General features: G+C 46.8%; 1 protein-coding gene and 1 long non-coding RNA gene across 13 annotated transcripts in view; one reads left to right on the top strand and one right to left on the bottom strand.

The window, feature by feature from the left end:
• Positions 1-2,273, bottom strand: part of Cacna1d (calcium voltage-gated channel subunit alpha1 D) — a 301,997-nt gene extending 299,724 nt beyond the window's left edge. For 11 of the 12 annotated variants that reach the window (XM_052733756.1, XM_052733760.1, XM_052733764.1 and 8 more), the window contains exon 1: positions 1,920-2,273. In XM_052733756.1, coding sequence (XP_052589716.1) covers positions 1,920-1,986 — 67 coding nt within the window. In that variant the 5' untranslated portion in view covers positions 1,987-2,273. The remainder of the gene's footprint in view (positions 1-1,919) is intronic. The other variant, XM_052733761.1, reaches the window with a different exon arrangement.
• LOC128107631 (uncharacterized) lies at positions 64-18,050 on the top strand. The gene is made up of 2 exons (XR_008217161.1): positions 64-1,388; positions 12,745-18,050. It is a non-coding gene; the product is annotated as an uncharacterized LOC128107631 (long non-coding RNA).
• Positions 18,051-19,674: the final 1,624 nt, after the last annotated feature.

Raw genomic sequence — 19,674 nt, 5'->3', positions numbered from 1 at the left:
AAGACCTCAATCCATATTATCTTTAGAAAGCAAAGGTGTTGCCCGTCAATAATAAAAGGAATCATTCTTGTGTTTCCATTTGAACCTCGTGTCCTATTTTTCACAAGCAGTGGGGTTTGGTCAGGCAATACAACAAGAAAAGTGCCCAGAGCTCTGCTCTGAATGTCAATCATGCAGGATCGTCGCTGCACCACACCCAGTCACATTAGTGCTCTCTCATACCTATGTCTTCAAAGAGAATCTTTCGGTGCATCTCTCTGACAAGCTGAGGCTAGTCTCAATTTGTCCCCTGTCTTCTCTGACTTTGAAAACACATGTATCTCTCATGGTCTAACAGATATGCACAACTGCCTTTCTCTGAAATTAATTACTAACACACACGCAGCCAATAATTCAATAGCCTTAACCATTTTTAAGGTGTTCCTCCAACATCTTTCCACAGCCACAAATGTTTTTTTTTTTCTACATGGAAAAAAAAAGTCTTCACTGGCACCAGGCAATACCAAAAGCCCCATAACAAATATCTAGATTATGCACTAACACTTCCTGCAAATGAAAATTCATGATGCTTGGGACTCATTTCCTCCACAAGCTTCCGAAAACAGAAAAACATCTTTAGGGCTTTTTTGCATTTTAAATTGCAGCAGCAGCAGCAGCAGCCAAGCCAGCATCCAGTCAGCCTGCATCCCTACACCTAAGAGACAGGATGCATTATGCCAGGGAGCCTCAAGGCCTATGCGAGAATTATCTCCTTGCTTGGAGCTGTTGCAGAGTAGCATCCAGGTACACACAAGGCGAAAACCCAAGGGGGCCTCCATGTGTGAAGCTCCCCTCCCTGTGCGTCAGGCCATTCCTCGGAAGGTCTCACAGGTGCCCACACTGGGCCCCCATCGCCTCTGCTAAAGCAGAAGTCCAAGTAAGAGTGGTGGCGGAGAGGTTGGAGGGATGGGCGTTTGCAAAACCAATTATCTCTAAGTAAAGAGTCAAAGCAATCACAGGTCTCCTGCCCGGCAAGCCTGAGACAGAAGCAAAGCAGGCAGGCAGCACACAATCTGAGCTCAGCGACTAGTCTTGCCAAGCTTTGCCTTTGAGAAGCGCTCACCGGGAAAGGCGTCAAGCATACCAGGATTGGAAGATGCCAACGACCTCCAAAGAGGGAGGCTGGTCAAAAGCCACCCCAACCTCCCTAGACCCAGCCCCGCTGGTGTGGAAACTGCACGTGGTGCTGTGGCGGCCAGGCTGAGTTGCAGAGCCCCACAGCGGCAGCGACTCTCTGGGCATTGCTAGGTTACGGACGTGTGCACAGGAGGCGCTGGGAGCGGGAATACACACTCCACCCGACCCTGTTCCCCCATATCCCAAAACCTGGGCTTCTCTCAAGAAAGGTGGTACGTTTACTTTACCATACGACCCAGGGGGTAAAAGTGGAGCAACCCTAGAATTTTCCTGATGCTACTAGGGACCTTCTTCTTGGTCAACCAGGGCCGGGGGAGGAGGGGAAGGAGAGAAGAGGCTGGAAAGGGGGCTCAGGCTGAAGACTAACACCCATCGCTCGGGGGGGGGGGGGGGGGGGGGAGGGGGGGGGGAATGAAAGAGGAAAGTTGAGCCCGAGGACAGTGAACCTGAATCCCCTGACTCGCGCCCCTAGGCTGCACATTACTCCACACACCCAGAGGCCGCCCCCACCCCAACAAATGCAGAATTAACTCTGACATTCAGGGCCTGAAGGGGGAGAACGGAGTAGCTGCCGCGCATCTCCCCGTTCTATGTAGATGACACCAAGCCAGAAGCATCATCTCCAACCCCCTCAACCCACCCAGCGCATGGGAGATGGCGGGGGGGGGGGGGGGGGCGTTGAGAAGAGGAGGATCATGATAGGATGAGGTTTAGCAGCGGGTACCCGGGCTCTGGCTGCTCACCGTTCGCGTGGTCCTCTTGCTGCTGCCGTTGATGCTGCATTTTCTTCATCATCATCATCATCATCATCCACGAACATTTATTGAGCGCCTACTGTGTGCAGGGCACTATGCTCAGCGTTAGGGAGGGGGAGGAACGGGTAAGGGGGTTACGGATAGGTAGGAGCCGCGGTCCCTGCCCTTATTTTCGCTTCAGCAGGGGGTGGGGAAGGACAGAGACAAATAACCAAAAATAAGGATAATTTATAAAAACCGCCTGCCACCCACGCTCCTTCTTTTTTCAAAAATGGAGCAAAATAAACTTTTTGTAAAAAATAAAATCAGATGTATATATTATCTTAATAATATATACATGTAATCTTTTTTTTTTTTTTTTTTTTTTTTTTGCTGCAAAGGAGAATTGGCTTGGTCCCCTCCTCTAGCGGAGGGACGCCGCGGTGGTGCCCGCCCGGCCGCCCGGGCCGCTCGGCGCGCCCCCCATGCCTCCCGTCCGCCCGCCGCGGTGCCCGGTGCCCCGCCGCCGCCCGCGCCGCCGCTGGCTCGGGACCGCGGGCAGCCGGAGCTCACATCCGGGGACGGAGGCGCTCGCCCGCCCGCTCCGCGCCCGCCCGCCCGCCCGCTCCGCGCCCGCCGCGCCGCGCTGCACGCCGGCTTCGCCCTGGCGACGCTGCGCGCCCGCCGCCGTCCCCCGCCCTCCCCCGCGCGCCCGGGCCTCCCACCGGCCGCGCCGCGCCCCAGCTGCCGGCCTGCGGCCCACGCGCCCCCGGGGCTCCACGGCAAGCGACTCGGGCTGCCGCCACCCCCGGCCTGGCGCGGCTGACCCAGGGTTAAGCGCGCTGCAGCCGCCAGCCGCCGGGTTAACCCCCTCGGCGCCGCGCCCCTTCCCCGAGCCAGGCCCGTGGGGCCCGGTGCCTGCTGCTGGGGGCGCGGATGCGCCGCTCCTCGGCGGGGCGTCCCTGAGCGGAGGCTGCTGGGGCTCCTGGGGTCCCCTGGGCGACTTCAGGTGGTCCAGGCTCGCGGCACACCTGGGGGAGGCCCCGCCCCCCTGCCCCCCCCCCGGGAACCCAGGTGTCCGCAGGCGATCGCCGCTGCGGCATCAAAGCTCACGGTTCGCTGGCTCTGCCTGGACCAGACAGGCGTCCCCTATCCCCGCTTCCTCCAGTTTGGGGGGTGCAGAGGAATGGGGGAGTCCTGCTCTTTAGGAGCACTAACTGTCCTCGGGGAACTGCCCTCAGCCCTGGCTCCCCCTCCTCCGCACCCTCCCTCGCCCTTTGCATACGTGGCGGCGGTGGGCTCCCTCCCTCTCACCACCACCTCCACGTGTGTTTGGAGGCAGGTACAGAGACGTGACAGCCAAGGTCTTTCAAGCCACTAGTGCCGAGAGGTATACAGTGCCGCTCAAATAGATGACTCGTTTAGGAATGAAGACTTTGTTTTGTACCTTCTCGGCCTCCTGTCTGGAGTGGGGGAGGTCTACAGGGCCCAGCTCCTGTCTAGAGGGGGGAAATACTGTATCTAGTGGATGAGTGATATTTTTCATTTAGCTTTGTGCTGGCTGTTGGGAAAAGGCGTCAGCTTTGTTACTTTGCAGGATTCGATTTATTTGCCTTTGTTCGGATCTGCTTGTTCCTACTGAGTTTTAGAACGTTTGAGAACAGTGTCTTTAAAGCAAAAGGCTCAGCGTGAATTAAGAAAATAAATGTTTATGGGAAGGTGCTCCTTGCTCAAAGACGACACACTGAGCATCTTTGATTGTTGCGGGGGATCCACCTGGGAAGAATGAAGCTCCAGGGTTCTTCCTGAGAGGGGCACTAGTCAGGAAAGATGAAAACAACCATGCTTGTCTGCTTTTTTTACTTTGCTTTTTGGAGAGCGGCAAGGTTGGGAAATAGCCCATGGCCTGCTTGTAAGAGAAGCTGGCCTGAGCCACCTCACCTGTGACCGATGCTTAGCTGAAATCTAAAAGAATGCAAGATGGTTCCCCTCAACGAACTTATCCTTTGAAAGGACAGGTTTGTAAGGAAGCTCGTGTCACTATCAAAATTCCAGGTTGAAAGTTTAGCCTTTGCAGACTTATATCCCATGTCATGCTCATACCGGCCCACAGCCCAGTTCAGCAGCATTCACAGGGTACGTGTGCACTGTCTAAGCTGGGTGTTACCACGGTGAATCTGTGGCACAGCCCCTTCCTCAAGGACAGCCACCTAGTGAGGAGAGCAGAAGCCCAGCTGTAACAAGTGTGAGGAGGCGCTGCAAGGATCCTAGGGAGTCCTTGTAATTGACGACTCTGAGAAGTTTGCCCAGTTCTCCATTAACTGCTTCTTAACTGAGGACAAGGAAGGGGCGGGGGCACAGGGCAATGGAGCTATTCTGTGTGTCACCAAAATGATGGCCATAGAGCATTATGCAATTGTTAGAACCCATAGTCCTGTGCACCACAAACCTGGACCATAATATAAAGTGCAGACTTTAGTTAGTAATAACCCGTTGGTACTGGGTCAGTGGCGGTAGCAAATGTACCACATCAATACACGATGTAATAAGAGAAACTGTTGGAAACCGAGACAACAATGAAAATTCTATTTACTGTGTAAATTCCCTGTAAACCTAAGAATTTGTTTAAGTCTATTAAAAACTGCCCTAATTTTATAGGGCAGGAAGAGTGAGCTGTGGGAAGGGGGAAAGAAAGCTCGAGAGAGACTTGTGTTCAGGGTGGGAGCCCTTTGAAAACAAGCAGGTGCACAGGGTTGATGTGGACTCGGGGAGGGAGGAGTCTCAGACCCCGTGGAAGAAGGGCTGTGTGCTGGTTGGCTAACACTATCCAGGGCGCCTCTGCAGGGGGAACCCGTTTGGGAGTTTTACCTGAGAGCCAGCAGGATTGAAGTTTAGGGTTTGGATTCTACACGCAAGATACGGATGAGTTTATGGAATTGAAGTGATTCTTTTTTGTGTGTTATTCCATTTATTTATGTGTGTGTAGAAGTCACAGGACAACTGCCTGGAGTCAGCTATCTCCTTCCACCACGCGGGGTGGAGAGGGCGGGATTGAACACGGGCGCTCAAGTTTGGCATGAAATGCTTTTACCCACTGAGTCCCTGGAATTGAAGCTTTGGGATTTCAATCTTTTTGATGTCATCATCAAGTTTTGAGGATTTGGGTTTTTTGGATTTTCTGTTTGTTTTTGTTTTGTTTTGTTGTTATTTTTTTCTTTTTTTTTTTTGAGGCAGAAGTTGGGTTCTGGGTTGTTGTTGTTTTGTTTTGTTTTTGTTTTCCCATTCTACACAGTTCTGCATGCTTTGGCCCATTTGAGTAATTTAAATATACTTATATTCCCATGATAAGGTAAATTACTGGGAAAATAAGTAGTAGCTAATATTTCTGAAGGTTTTCTGTATTTCTTGTTCTATCACTGGTACTTTGCTTGTACTGGCTCATTTCATTCCCATAATAAGCCTGTAAGGAAAAGACTAAATTCTCAGACTTTGCACATGACAAAAGTGACACCTGGGAGTTGAGCGACTTGTCCCAAACCACACAACTGAGGCAATAAGACCTGAGGAAAGGCGGGATCGAAAGACAGCTACTCTGGGATCCTTGTGGAGGGGCGATCATTGCCTCCAGTAGTGTATGAAACAGTCAGCCCACCAAGCTCCCCTGGATAGTTCCAAACTCAGCCTCACAGAGGGTTCTGGTTAAAATCAGAAAGTGCCAACAAAGACCAAAAAGGCCTGAGTGTGACTGAAGGGGCCTATGGGGAGGAGACTAGGCCACAGGAAGAGGAGGAAGACAGTGGAAGTCAGGACTAAGAAAAACAGAGTGCACTATTCACATGAAATTGTCAGAGTTAATTTTATCAATTTTTAATGCAAAAAAAATAGATGTTAGTTCTAAACCAACCACATGTGCAAGCACTCAGCTGTATCACTAGCCCTCTGATTCAGGGTAGTTTTCACCATGCCTTTGAGATATAAGACATTCCCACTTCAGGGCATAAAGCTGGCATTGTAAATGTGGCCATCTATATGCACTCCATCTCAAAGCTCTGTCCTGATCCCAGCATGACCTCAACAACCTCATCCCTTCACAAACTAGACACCCCGTCGACTCTGTCCTACCTCTCACAAATTCTCCATCTTGTGTGCAGAAACCTCATGTGACTTCTCTACCCATAAAATGCCCCTCCTCTCCCACTACATCCAGCCTAAACTCCTGTGACCAGCTTTCAGCCTAGCCTTTCGCACGGTTCACCTTCACTGTGGTCAGCAGTCTCCTCATTAGGCCGTGAACATGCTGTGCTCAATTCTGACTCTGCCTTGGCTCAGATTTATTCACTGACCTGAAATCCCTGCCTTGCTGACCTCTAACTAAACCCTCCCTATTTAACAAGCCTCAGTGGGGTCTCTATTTCCTACCAGAAGCCTCTAGTGACTGTTCCAACCACCTACCCAGTGGTGAGCCCCCCACCTCCCACCCCTTCCCTAAAAGCCTAGAGCACCAGTTATTTCTTTGGTGGTATGGCGATTCCTTTGGGACTGTAAATCCTGAGACTCCAAATACAATTCAGGTCCCTAAGAAAGGATCCTCTCTGAGCCCCCTCCTCCAACTGCTGAGTGTTGTGCTCACAGCAGGTACTAAATATTCTGATTAATTTTCATGGCATCATAAAAGCTCATAGATGTCTCTAGAAATTGTCAGCTAATATTTACTAAAATCCCATAAAGTTTATTGCAGCAACCTCGGCCCTCCGATGGTAAAAATATGAAATAGAAAATCGGGTCCTTCGCACACCAGGAAACCTAATTAAGGGAGACAAGCAAATAGATCCTGAAGGCTATATGCGGAATATATCCGTAAACACACTGGGAAGCTGGATCTGAATGAGTCTCTCCACCCACAGACCCTGGTGCAGAGAGAATAGCCCTGACCTACTAACCACCAGAAGAGGAAATGAAGTAGTTTGGGGCCCTGTGTCCCAGTGACGTAAGCAAAGTTGTGAACATGTGCAGAAATCAGTAAGCAGGCAGCTAGCTGGGACCTCGCAGAGCTTAGGGTGGTAAGATGCAAAGCCAGGGCCAGGGTGAGGCCTTCCGTAGACGCGATAGGGAAAGGGTGGACCCTTTGAGTAGACCTTTCGGATAACACAGGGGTACTATCGCTTGCTGTGACACCAACTCTTACTTTCAAAGGTTACTTGAAATACGGTATTTGAAACCCTATTTTACTCTGCTACATTAAAACGTATGTCTATATGGCAGTTTGAATGGCTCTCTTACCTACCAGTGGTTTGGTAATGCCATGCATTGGTCATTAGGAAAAATACTGGTTCACTGAGATACACATTTTCCAAATGTCAACACATTTTATCATACAATATAAAAAAAACAGTCGTTTTTATCACTACCAATCTCATCAGAAAATCTTTAATATTGGAAAGCTGTCAAGCTCTTGATGGTAGAGAGAGGTTTTTCAAATTTATAATTTTCACTTGAAAGCTCAAGCTTTATAATTGGCACCAACACTGTCAAGTTTTTCCTTTGAAGTAACTAGCTCACTTCATTTTCAAGAAAATATCCGGCAAACTCTTGGGTCTGAAGAGCCAAAGTTTGTCAGTAAAAATGATATTCCATGGAAAAGGAACCCATCCCACAAGTGCCCCTGTCACTGTGCAGCAGAAATGTGCCTTGCCTTCGTCCCCATTTGTCACCCAGAATGTTGACAAGACCGACACACAGGGTGGAGATTTAATCATATTAGTAATTTTTACTGCTTCATCAAGAATGTTTGTGTACATGTATTTCTGTGTGCATGTTTGGGCACGAGCATATATACATATACATGTATGTAGGGGTCAGAAATCAACCTTAGATTTGGTCCTAAGAAGACAGTTTTTGAGACAGGCCCTGGAGCTCTCCAATTAGATTAGGCTGGCTGGCCAGCCAGCTCTGAGGATCTGCCTACCTTGGCCTCCTGGTGATAGGCTCACCAGCTCAGCTTTTGACATGCATGCTGACAATCACACTCAGAGCACACTTGTGCCTGATCACACTCAGAGCACACTCGTGGCTGATCACACTCAGCACACTTGTGGCTGATCACACTCAGAGCACACTGTGGCTATGCTGCAAACACTTTGTCAACTGAGCTACCTCCCCATCCCCAAGGAGATTCCTAAGTAAAACCGGCTTTGGTGTGTGTGTGTGTGTGTGTGTGTGTGTGTGTGTGTGTGTGTGTGTGTTGGGTGTGCATGCATGGAGAGAATAATGCAATGTTCACCAGTTCACTTTGGTGTCACTACCTTGATTTGTGTGATGACGACAACAATACCACTTTCACTGGTGCTGATTCTGTATTGTCAGTGCAAATGGCAACAGAGTAGAAAAATCAAGTAAGTCTTAGTGTTACTATGAAAATAGATTTGAGTTCTAAGGTCTCTTAGAAGGACCCCACCCCCACCCCAGGTAGAGTTATCAGGTAACTGATACAGGGTGCCTAGTGCCTGGGACAAGCTTAAATTAAAAACCAATCATTTATTGTTTATTTCAAATTCAAATTTAATTAAGCTTTCTGTATATTTATTTGCTGCCTCTGGGAGTCTATAGCCTCCACTTTGGAAGCATGTGATCATGTTGCTCTGGTCACTTTTGAGCAGAGAAATATCAGAGTTGTGTGTCATGAAAATATCTCTGTCTACAGTAAGACAGAGCAGGGGGGTAGAAAGATTTGCAGAATGCAAAACGGTCTGGTGGGTCAATTAAAAAGATGTTACTTATTAACTGAGGTTATTGGCAAGGGCAACATTCTCCTAAGATTGGGCAGAAAACAAAAAGCAAACAAAAACAAAAACAAAAAACCCTGCAAAAGGCAGCTCCCAGGAAAGGAAGGTCCCTGTCCCTATCCTGGAGTATAGCTAGCTGCCCCATACTCCCTTCAGCCCTTCCTGGCTCCAGCAACAGGATTTCTCAGTTATAACTTACTAAGACCCCACCCAACAACATTTGCAGTCCTTTTTTCATGCTTTGGCTCCATTGCAAGGAGAGTCCAGCCGGTCTTTATCCTCCATCAAGTGACTGCTCATATCAGACAAGAGTAATCCCAGTTCCTTTAACTGTTTCATTCCCAGCTCCCTTAACCTAGTTTTTAAATCATCACTCTCTAATGCACCAAATCCCTACTTCCCTAGTTGGGAAATTCTGGCAGCATCTAATATACACAGGCCATATCCCATTAGCCATGATTCTTAAGGTTCCTGTCTGTGAAATAAATCGAATCGGTTGTAACACGTGATCTCTAAGGGTTCTTAATATTCTAATATCGCATACTCAGGTAGATTGAGGCTCCAAAACTGGCCCCACTTAGCTTTATTGTTTGGTCAAGTCGCTCACTTCTTAGGGCCTCGGATTCCTCATCTTAAAAAACTGGGGTAAGGGCCGGGCGGTGGTGGCGCACGCCTTTAATCCCAGCACTCGGGAGGCAGAGCCAGGCGGATCTCTGTGAGTTCGAGGCCAGCCTGGACTACCAAGTGAGTTCCAGGAAAGGCGCAAAGCTACACAGAGAAACCCTGTCTCGAAAAACCAAAAAAAAAAAAAAAAAAAACAAAACTGGGGTGAGGCCAGGTACAATGAGGTTACATGCCGGTAATCTCAGCACTGAGGAGGCTGAGAAAGCAGGATCATGATACATTCCCAACCAGCCTAGACTACAAGGAGCCTGCTTTCCTCCAAAAAACAAAAAAAGAAAAAGAGAGAGAGAGAGAGAGAGAGAGAGAGAGAGAGAGAGAGAGAGAGGGAGGGAGGGAGGGAGGGAGGGAGGGAGGGAGGGAGAAAGGAAGGAAGGAAGGAAGGAAGGAAGGAAGGAAGGAAGGAAGGAAGGAGGGAAAGTCCACCAAGGAAGGAAGAAAGAAGGGAAAGTCCACCAAGGATAGTAGTACTGATTAATTGCAAAAAGTGTGCAGCCTCTGAGCACATCTTATCTTTACACACACACACACACACACACACACACACACACACACACACACACACACACACACGCTTTAGACCATCACTCTCCAGTTAAGATATAATCCACTGTACTGTAATGGTTCTCCCTTGAGATTAACAGCATTCTGTCCTTTAATGTGGTCCAAAACCAGTGGAACACCATGGCCTTTTAATAGTCCTTGTATCCTCCTCTATTCTAAGACCCAGCACTGTTGTAAGATTCAGCAGTGAATGTTGATAACTCCGAAGCAGACAGCAGGTTAGAGATGATAGTTGAGTGTCTGCCCACCTACACTGTGCAGCCCGGCAGACAGACTGCATATGAACCTAGCCGGCTGGTCAACTCTGCTGAAGCACAGTCACCTCAGGGTTAACAGCACGAGCCAGGTATTAGAAATCAGACTGGGACCATCACACCCTGTGAAGGGAAATTGCCACCAACCTGTGTCCCATCAACCACAAGAGCAAGTTTATAAGGACAGGAAGTTGTTACAGAGGTCCAGAGAGTAAACACACGTCAGAAACTTTACGGTCCAAACGTTATCATTTCCTTTTTGCTCCTTCGGAGCAGTTGTTTAAATATTCAATTCACAACACAACCCCGAAGTTGAAATGTCACCAGTACCCCTCCGACCCAGGACTGCTGTGTATGTAGGCCTGGCTTTCGCACAACTTTGTTTTATTGATTCTGGATCACGAATCCTTGATACCAGCGTAAGGTTTTTTTCTTTAACTTTTAAAATGTTTGAAAGGAGGAATTAAATAGGAAATCACTGGAATATTGTGACTCCACAGCTGGACACAGTGGCACATGCATTTAATCCCGGGCACTCCAGAGGCTGAGGCAGGAGGCTTACAAGTTTAAGGTCCATCTGGCAGCATGAGGTCCCATCTCAAAAAAGTAAAGAGTTTTCATTTCCTTCATTTTTTTTTTCCCTTATCAACAAAACCCTTAGAAATGAGCAGTAGCACAAGCCAGACACGTGATACACACCAGTAATCCTGGCTACTCAGGAATCTGAGACCAGTAAATCGAGAGTTCAAGGCCAGTCTTGGAAATTTAATAAGCTGGGGGCTGTAGCTCAGTGGTAAATTGCTCGCCTACCACAGGCAATCTAAAATAGAGAGGAAAGAACAAATACCTTCAAAGGGCAATACATAGTCACAGAAAATCTATAAAATATGGAACTTGGAGGCTGGGGGATGGCTTAGTTGGTAAAGCATTTCCCTTATAAAGCACAAGGCCTTGAATTTGACCCTCAGATCCCACGTATAAAAGCTGGGTATGGCCGGGCGGTGGTGGCGCACGCCTTTAATCCCAGCACTCGGGAGGCAGAGCCAGGCGGATCTCTCTGAGTTCGAGGCCAGCCTGGGCTACAGAGTGAGTTCCAGGAAAGGTGCAAAGCTACACAGAGAAACCCTGTCTTGAAAAACCAAAAAAAAAAAAAAAAGCTGGGTATGGTGGCACTTGCTTGTAATCTCAGCAGGGAGGAGGCAGAGACAGACAGGTCGCTGAGGTTAACTGGCCAGCTAGCCTAGTCTATTGGGGAGTTCCAAGCCGAGGGAAAGATCCTGTGTCAAAAGAGGTTGATGGTGTTTCTGAGGTGATGCCTACAGCTGTCATCTGGCAGAAGAGATGTCTCAGGAGGTAAATGTACTTGCCAGCAACACTGACAACCTCAGTGCAGTCTCCAGAATGCACATGGCAAAAGGACAGAGCTAATTTCTCCTGTTGTTCTCTCTCTCTCTCTCTCTCTCTCTCTCTCTCTCTCTCTCACACACACACACACACACACACACACACACACACATACACACAAGGGGAATGTTAAGGGGTAAAAAAGAAAGAAAGAAGCATAAACCTTAAGTAATCTAAACTCCTTTTTCCCTTTAACAAAACAGAGAACTGTTCCATTTTTGGAACATTCGTGTGTGTGTGTGTGTGTGTGTGTGTGTGTGTGTGTGTGTGTGTGTGTGTGTTGACAAAAAATGCATTCTGAAAATGTAGTGACCTCTCTTAGCTTCATGACTGGGGTAGAAAAAAATGGATGCTGAAAATTTTAATTGGACTGTGAGCTTAAAATTTTGATAAAATAGCTGGATTTTGTGTTCCCTACATTATTAAAATATACAGGAACTTAAGTTCCAGTTTGAGGACATTTTATATATGCTTTAAAACACACATTGTAAGATCCAAAAACACTTGCTTTGAAGAATTATAAAAATTTAGATAATTCAGTAAAGATTGTCTATTTCATGCTCTGATGGCCAGGTTGGCGCTGTATCGCATCCTGAAATGCAGAGCTTCCTATTCAGTTCCATCCATTTTTCAGGTTGCTATTTTTAATATGTGTTTATAGTACACTGAAGACATCTCAGTCAATCAAGTATTAAGCAAAAGAACCGCCATGACAGGGAGACACATGTGGTAGTCTTCATTGTCAACTTGTCTGTGAAACTAGATAAATATTTGTTAGTGTTCCATTTTGATAAATACAAGGAACACATGGAGCTAGCGGGAACCCTATCAAAAGCACCATGGTTTTTTTGGAGGCTGGGGCTACTTCCACAGCAAATAGCTAAGAATGCCAGGGTGGGTAAGAGGGCTTTGCAGATTGCCTTCTACACAAGCATACCAGACTTCTGACAATGCGATACAGTAACTAAGTAGCTGAAATCAGAATGGCCGTTTTGTCCCATGAAGCTAAAGGCCTGAGCAAGGCAGAGGAGCTGTTGGGATTCTTAACTCAAACCCACAGCTTGCCCCCCGCTTCCCTCCTTTGCAGCAGGCTCTAACTGGCTTGTTTCCTGGTTCCTTCTGCCTCACTGGGTTCCTTTTCATCCACAGAGCTTTCCTCTTGGAAACTTCTTCCAGCCCCTCTATGTCTTTCTCAAATTTTTTCATAAATCTTCAGAATATTGCAACTACTGTCACTCACTACATACAGCCTGATGATAACAAGGTGACTATTGCACAAAAGATCCAGAATTAGAAGACCAAGTTTCTCTGTTTGGACACTCTCTTTGACATTCTAGAACTCTGCGACGATGGGCACAGCCTAGAACTAAGGAGAACAGTATGAGTGACTCAGAAGTCCAGCCCTACTCCTCACTGCTGTGAGAACTTCAGCCGTCAGTCTTCTGAAGATGGTTCCTCATGCACAAACGCCTACCTCATAGGGTCACAGGTGTATGACGACACAGAGGGATCGGAATGAGAAAGCATTTTCTATACCATAAAGCTCACGAGGCATGGTTTTCAAAGTGTAGCTACTGATGCCACAGCAACATCAATGCCTGAGGACATAGAAGAAATGCAAAATATCCAACTGGCCACAGACCTGAGGGATGGGAAGTTTTAGAGGTGGGCCACCACATTCTGCACGTCAGCATTCTCCACGTGACTGACTGATACGTTCTGGTTTGAAGGCATTGCACTTGACAAGTGAGCCTTTCTCTGTGGTTCTGGAGAGACTGAGCCAGCAGGAGGAACGTTAGCATCTCTGTGATGCAATGATGCTATCAGGTGACAGTGTGTCCTCCCTTTGCTCTTCAGTCTTAAACCATCCTTCCAGATAAGGCCCCCAGATCCAGTTCAGACTCCCATAATGCTTACAGTATGGGTCATAAAATTGCTGACATTTTCAGGGTTGGGAAAGAGTCTGCCCAAAACCCTAATGGAAGCCTGTTTATTACGGCTTCACCTGTACCAGAGGTAAATTCTGTATGTTTCTACCTGCATTTCCCAACTCAAAGCCTACTTCATCATCTCATTGTGCATTTTTGGATTTGGTTGTGCCCTGCTGCCCTCGATGACACGTATTAATGCTCAACTCTCATGCTCCCTCAGAAAGAAGGGTACCAGGGCTTCAGCACCCTGGGGCAGAGTGTGAATCCCAGACTCCCATCATTGGAGTAGGTTCCCAATTGACTCCCACTGTTTACCTCCTCCATGCTTTTAGAGCACAGGATCTTAATGATTTCACAGATGGGCCACATTGTCAGCCATGGAAAAGAGTCTGCTACACATAATTGTACTCTGAGAATATCACGGGGGAAGTGTGGGGATGAGTCACAGAGTTGGCAGGGGAACTTCTTACAGGCCAGGCCCTTCTGGTAACAAACTCGACAGGACTATCTTGAAGGTGGCCCAGGCACGTCCTTCCCTGACTCTAGGCCGAGGGCTGTTGAAGCCAAGAAGAAAAGACAATGTTTGCTCTATCACTGAGGTCAGCGTGGTGGCTTCATGCACAGAAGTTGGGCCCAGGCTATCCTAAAGCTCCTTCCAATTCTACTGAATGCACAACAAAGCCTTTTGTTCTGTGAACTAACCTCGTCACATTTCAAAGCCTCCCACTCCCTGCTCTGTAATAACAAGTCACAAATTCATTCTTCAGGACCTGTCCTCCACTGTGACATCACATAATACCTGCCAGGCATCATTCACCATCAGATCTAAGTGGAAATGTCTGATACTAAATGAGTTTCCCATTGTCCTCTATAAACCAGCTCCCAGCATCAACTCATAGTCAGCCATTTTGTCAACCATCAAGAGACTATGATGGAGGTGTCATCTCTGAGACTATGATGGAGGTGTCAACTCTGAGACTATGATGGAGGTGTCATCTCTGAGACTATGATGGAGGTGTCATCTCTGAGACTATGATGGAGGTGTCATCTCTGAGACTATGATGGAGGTGTCGTCTCTGAGACTATGATGGAGGTGTTGTCTCTGAGACTATGATGGAGGTGTCCTCTCTGAGACTATGATGGATGGAGGTGTTGTCTCTGAGACTGTGATAGAGGTGTAGTTTCTGAGACTATGATGGAGGTATCATCTCTGAGACTATGATGGAGGTGTCGTCTCCTGGGAATTTGGTTTTTCATCGTTCACTCTTGTTTCGTGAGTGCACTCTGCATCCTGCTATACAGTTTCAATGACTCCTCTTTGTCTTCCGTCCTGCAAACTAACATTATTATTCTCGCTTTATGGTTTTGAAACCATAGTTCCTCAACCCTTGCTATAGCTTAGAGTTCCTTAAAGTGTCTGAGCTCATCCCTAATGAAGTCTGATTTGGGGGTCTGATTTATCAGTATCGCAGAGACCCATTGTCCTGGACCTTCAGACTTACAGTTCATAGAAAGACATATAGTACATACACTTTGTGATCTTGTTAAAATTTATATTCAGATTCAGGATGCCTGGAGTGGGCATATTCTGTGTTTATTTTACCTTTTGTTTTGTTTTGTTTTGTTTATTTTGAGACAGAGTCTCACTCTATAGGCTAGGCTCGCCGAGAACTCAATGTATCACAAGCTGGCCTTGAATTTGTGGCAGTCCTCCTGCCTCAGCCTCCCAAGTGCTGGGATGATAGGCATGAGGCACCATACCCAAGCAACATCTTGTGTTTCTTCATGTCTCACATGCTGTGAGGCACACTCTGAGTAGCAACCGCCTAGAGCTCCGAGTGTGACCGTCTCTCGTCTGCCTCGCTGTACAAGGCCCATGCCTCATCTCCCACAGCTTCCTGCTCTCATCAGACTAGCTCAGCTCTCTTGACCCACAGACTTGCCACACCAGCCGGTTTTACCTGGAATGCCTGACTCCCTTACCTCTGTCTAATTAAATCTCTCCCATATGCCAGGACCCAGCTTAGGCTCTGCCTCTATCTACTTACCAAGTTTGCCAACGCTTTCTCCCTCTGATCTCTCACAATGATCGGCGATTCCCTCACCAAACAATAAGCTTTCAGTTGGTGATGGGAAGGAAATCAGACAGAAGGAAATCTAGAAGCTGGGTACCATGCTGGCAAGTCATTTTCCTTCCTAAAATCTGTCGCCAGTGGCAAAAGCCTTCCTGGCAATGGCTAAATTAGATTAGTGGTCTGGGGACTTTTTTCAAGTAATTAATTTTATCTTCAAAACATCTTCAGAAACTGCAACACAGTGGGCCTATGAGACATTGGGGATTAAGATACATACATGTCAGGAATGGAAACTGCTCCTGTAAACATTCGAGAGGAACCATAGGCTAGGCCTCATTCCACCCAACTGTCCCCTTCACACTCACTCTTCCCATCAGCAGACTGAAGCCCCATAGTAGCAGATGCGGGACCAGAATGTAGCTTTCTGAATTTTGGATGATTCCACATCCAGAGTCCCCCTAAATGGCTACATTGCTCTGTGCCATAGAAATGAAACTGGGAAATGCTGAATGGTAGCATGCTGCAAGATGTATATCTACAAGGTCAGACAGAAGAATCCTCTTGCCTTCTACCTAGAGGTTAGGCTCCCAATCCAGTGTCAGGTTTCTAACTGTCCTTTTGAAACAAAGTCCAGTACAATCTGGCCCCCATCAATCTTCCAGCATCCCTCCCTGCTGGGCCATTCCATTCAGACTCAGTTTCTCAAAATGATTATTGACCCATAAAGCAGCAGGTTGCTTCTGAACACAGCCCCTTCGACATCTTGAAGTTGGGGATGGAGCAATTGTCCCATATGAATGTGGGTCTGGCCCTCACAATAGCTCATTCCTTAAGGAACTGCAGGCTTAACCTTCCTAGGATAAAGGAGCATACTTTTGACTCTGGCTTTCTAAGGCCTCTGCGGTAAAGATCTACAGTGTGGAGCCCAGATGATTGTCATGCTGTGGCCAGAGATGTTGAATTGGATTCTGAACAATGAGAAAGCAGCAGGGAGCTGATTTTGTCAACCCTCTGACAAGACAGCATAAGCACTGTGGTCACTGGGCCACTATGGTGGCCAGTTGGGGGTGGGGAGTACTGCCATGTAGATTGTTATCCACACCTGTGGAGGATAGTCAAGTTGAAGAAATTAGGGGGATGCGGCAGTAGTGGTGATATTTCCAACAGAGTCACTGCCACCTTGGTGTAGATTCTGTGATGGCAAAGAGGTATATGCTGTACCAGGAAACAACACAAAAACTCTCCTTTTAGCTCACTCTCCTCAGATGTGAATTTCTCTGAGCCTCAACACTAATAATTTATTTTCATAATGCTTCACTTCTATGCTGGTCTTTAGACCTCTGAGGTAGTTGAGACATTATGACCTCTAATTTATAAAGGAGTATAGTATACTGGATTTGTAATGCCAGGGCATGGGTGGGCCAAGGCTATACAACTAGTGAATGGTTAAGCCAGAACCAGGGCTTGTTGGCACTGATGGGACAGAGGTGGGTGAGGAAAGCGGGCATGTGTGGCAGTGAATGTGGAGCTTTCAGTGGGGACACCATTTGACAAGTGGACAATTCTAATCCAACGTCTTCATTCCTGGAAGAAGAAGATCCCTTGGTAGGGACAGGGCTTGGAAAGCAGGCTATGTTCTAAAGACTCATTTAAAATGAAGGTTCCAGAGTCAGTGCAAAGACTCATCAACTCACCAAAGTGCTGAGAAGAAATGACTGTTGAGTGCTCAGCTCTGAATGGAATGTTTATTTTTTTGGTGACATTTATTTGTATTATGTGGACACACACATGTCACAACATAGATGTGGAGGTCAGAAGACAACTTGAAGGAGCTGGGCCTCTCCTTTCACCATTTGGGTCCCAGAGATCAAATTAAGATCTTCAGTCTTGGCAGGAAGTACCTTTATCCACTGAGACATCTTATAAGCCCTTAAATGAGACATTTATCAACCACCACTGAGGCTCAGGGACCATCAAAAAAGAGGGAATGGGAAGAATTATAAGATCCAGAAGATGGGGAAGTGAGCTATAAAATACTGTCTGCTAAACATGAGGGGTGAACTCACAACAGCTGTGGTTACACCTGCACAGGACCTACACATGGTCAGCCCGTCAATATTTCAGCATGGATAAGGAGTATGGTAGTTTGAATGTAATTGCACCCCCAGAATCAGATAGGGAGTGGCACTACTAGGAAGTATGGCTTTCTTGGAATAGGTATGGCCTTGTTGGAGGAATTGTGTCACTGTATAGATGGGCTTTAAGGTTTCCTATGCTCAGGATACTGCCCAGTGTCTCAGTGGATTTTCTGTTGCCTGCAAGAGGTAGGACTCTCACCTACTACTCCAACACCATGTCTGCCTGAACACCACCATGATTCCCACCTTGATGATAAGGGACTGATCATCTGAAACTCTAAGCAAGTCCCCTCAATTAAATAGTTTCCTTACATGAGTTGCCATGGTCATGGTGTCTCTCCACAGCAATAGAAACCCTAACTAAGACAAGGAGGGACTCACGAGGCATGTTCATTACTGTACCATTCACAATAGCAAGGAAGGGGGACCAGCCTAGGTGTTCATGAAATTTTAGAAATGGATAGATCTGAAAAGTATTAAACAGATTGATTAGGCTTTAGAAAGACAAAAATCGCACATTCTCTCTGTTTTATGTATACTAACTTTTAATGTTTATATGCATATAAAGAAGGGGGGTATGAGAATGGGTATAAACTATGAAACTAAATAGCAGACCCTGAGAGGGGAACAAGGGGTATGAGAAGGTGGGGTCCTGCAAAATTCAAATACATCCTGAAAGCAGAAAGGAGACTTCCCAGGACTGGAGACTATAAACTGGGGGAGGGGAAGGGGAAAACGAAAACAAAAACCAATTTTGTTTGAAGAATGCAATAATGAAACCTAATTCTCTGTAAGCTAATAAGTAATGATTTAAAATGATAAAGATGTCACTTTTCCTAAAACCAAGTACAATATTCACTCTTTCAGTCTTGCCCATGAATGAGTGTTCATCATTTTCCCAGTAGGAGTTACACATTACTGAGAAAACACAAACAATGGCTACAATCCTTTAAGAACACTGGCTGTGTAGAGGCCAAGAAAAGGCGGACACTGAAAGTCTTAGCCGTGAAGTCAAACCACCCAGAAACGCTGCGGCTCCCCAGAGACTTCTGGGCACCCAAAGCCTCCAGGCTTCATAGTACTTTGCTGATGCCGCTCCTAAGTCACGTGAGAAGAGCATACAGAAGAGACACTGTGCGGTGCACAGACTGCGAGAGACTTCATTTTTAAGAGGACAAGTCTCTTCCTAGAAATTATTCTAAAAATAGTAAGTGAGAATAATGTAAGCACAAAACCAATCTTGAGTGGAAGGAGATGACCCCAGGGGTTACATCTACAGCACAACACCTGCACCTAAGGCTCCACGAGCATCTCAGAAGAGAGGATGGAAAGATTGTAAGAGCCCATGGAACAGGGAGCATGCTGCAGGATTGTGTCTCCTAGAAACAACAGGGAAGCTACACCCATGACACAATATGGCTGCCTAAACAAGACCTGGACAGTAACAACATCAATAGAACAGTAACAACATCAATAGACGTGTTAACGCAGGAGAAGGAAATCGTGTACGGTTCCCGCCCAAGTCCAGGGGCTATAAGCAACTAATGACAGTGAGAAAGGAAGAATTAGCCTCTCCCAGGAGTGAGGAAAGTCCCTTTATTGGTTATCCAAAACAAAGTGGTCAGCCCGAAATCATATACACACAAGCCACATTAAACAGACTCAGTGGTTATATTTGTGTGTGTGTGTGTGTGTGTGTGTGTGTGTGTGTGTGTGTGTGTGTGTCTGTGTGTGTGTGTCTGTGTATATGCAGCAATAATAATCTTTTAAAAAGAAGCCATCAGTTTGAGAGGGAGTGAGCAGAAGAATACGGAAAGACTTAGGGGAAGGAATGAGAAAAGTGATATAAAATTTTAATTTAAGAAAAGAAGGAAAGTAAACAACAACACAGCAGAGAAAGGTAAAAACCTAGAACCTTGAAGAGATTCCGGTTCA

This window comes from Peromyscus californicus, unplaced genomic scaffold, assembly GCF_007827085.1.
Source record: "Peromyscus californicus insignis strain IS unplaced genomic scaffold, ASM782708v3 Scaffold_12__1_contigs__length_115047231, whole genome shotgun sequence".
NCBI classification, from domain to species: domain Eukaryota; kingdom Metazoa; phylum Chordata; class Mammalia; order Rodentia; family Cricetidae; genus Peromyscus; species Peromyscus californicus.
Note: the sequence above shows the minus strand (reverse complement) of the source record. Positions and strands in the feature narration are given on the sequence as shown.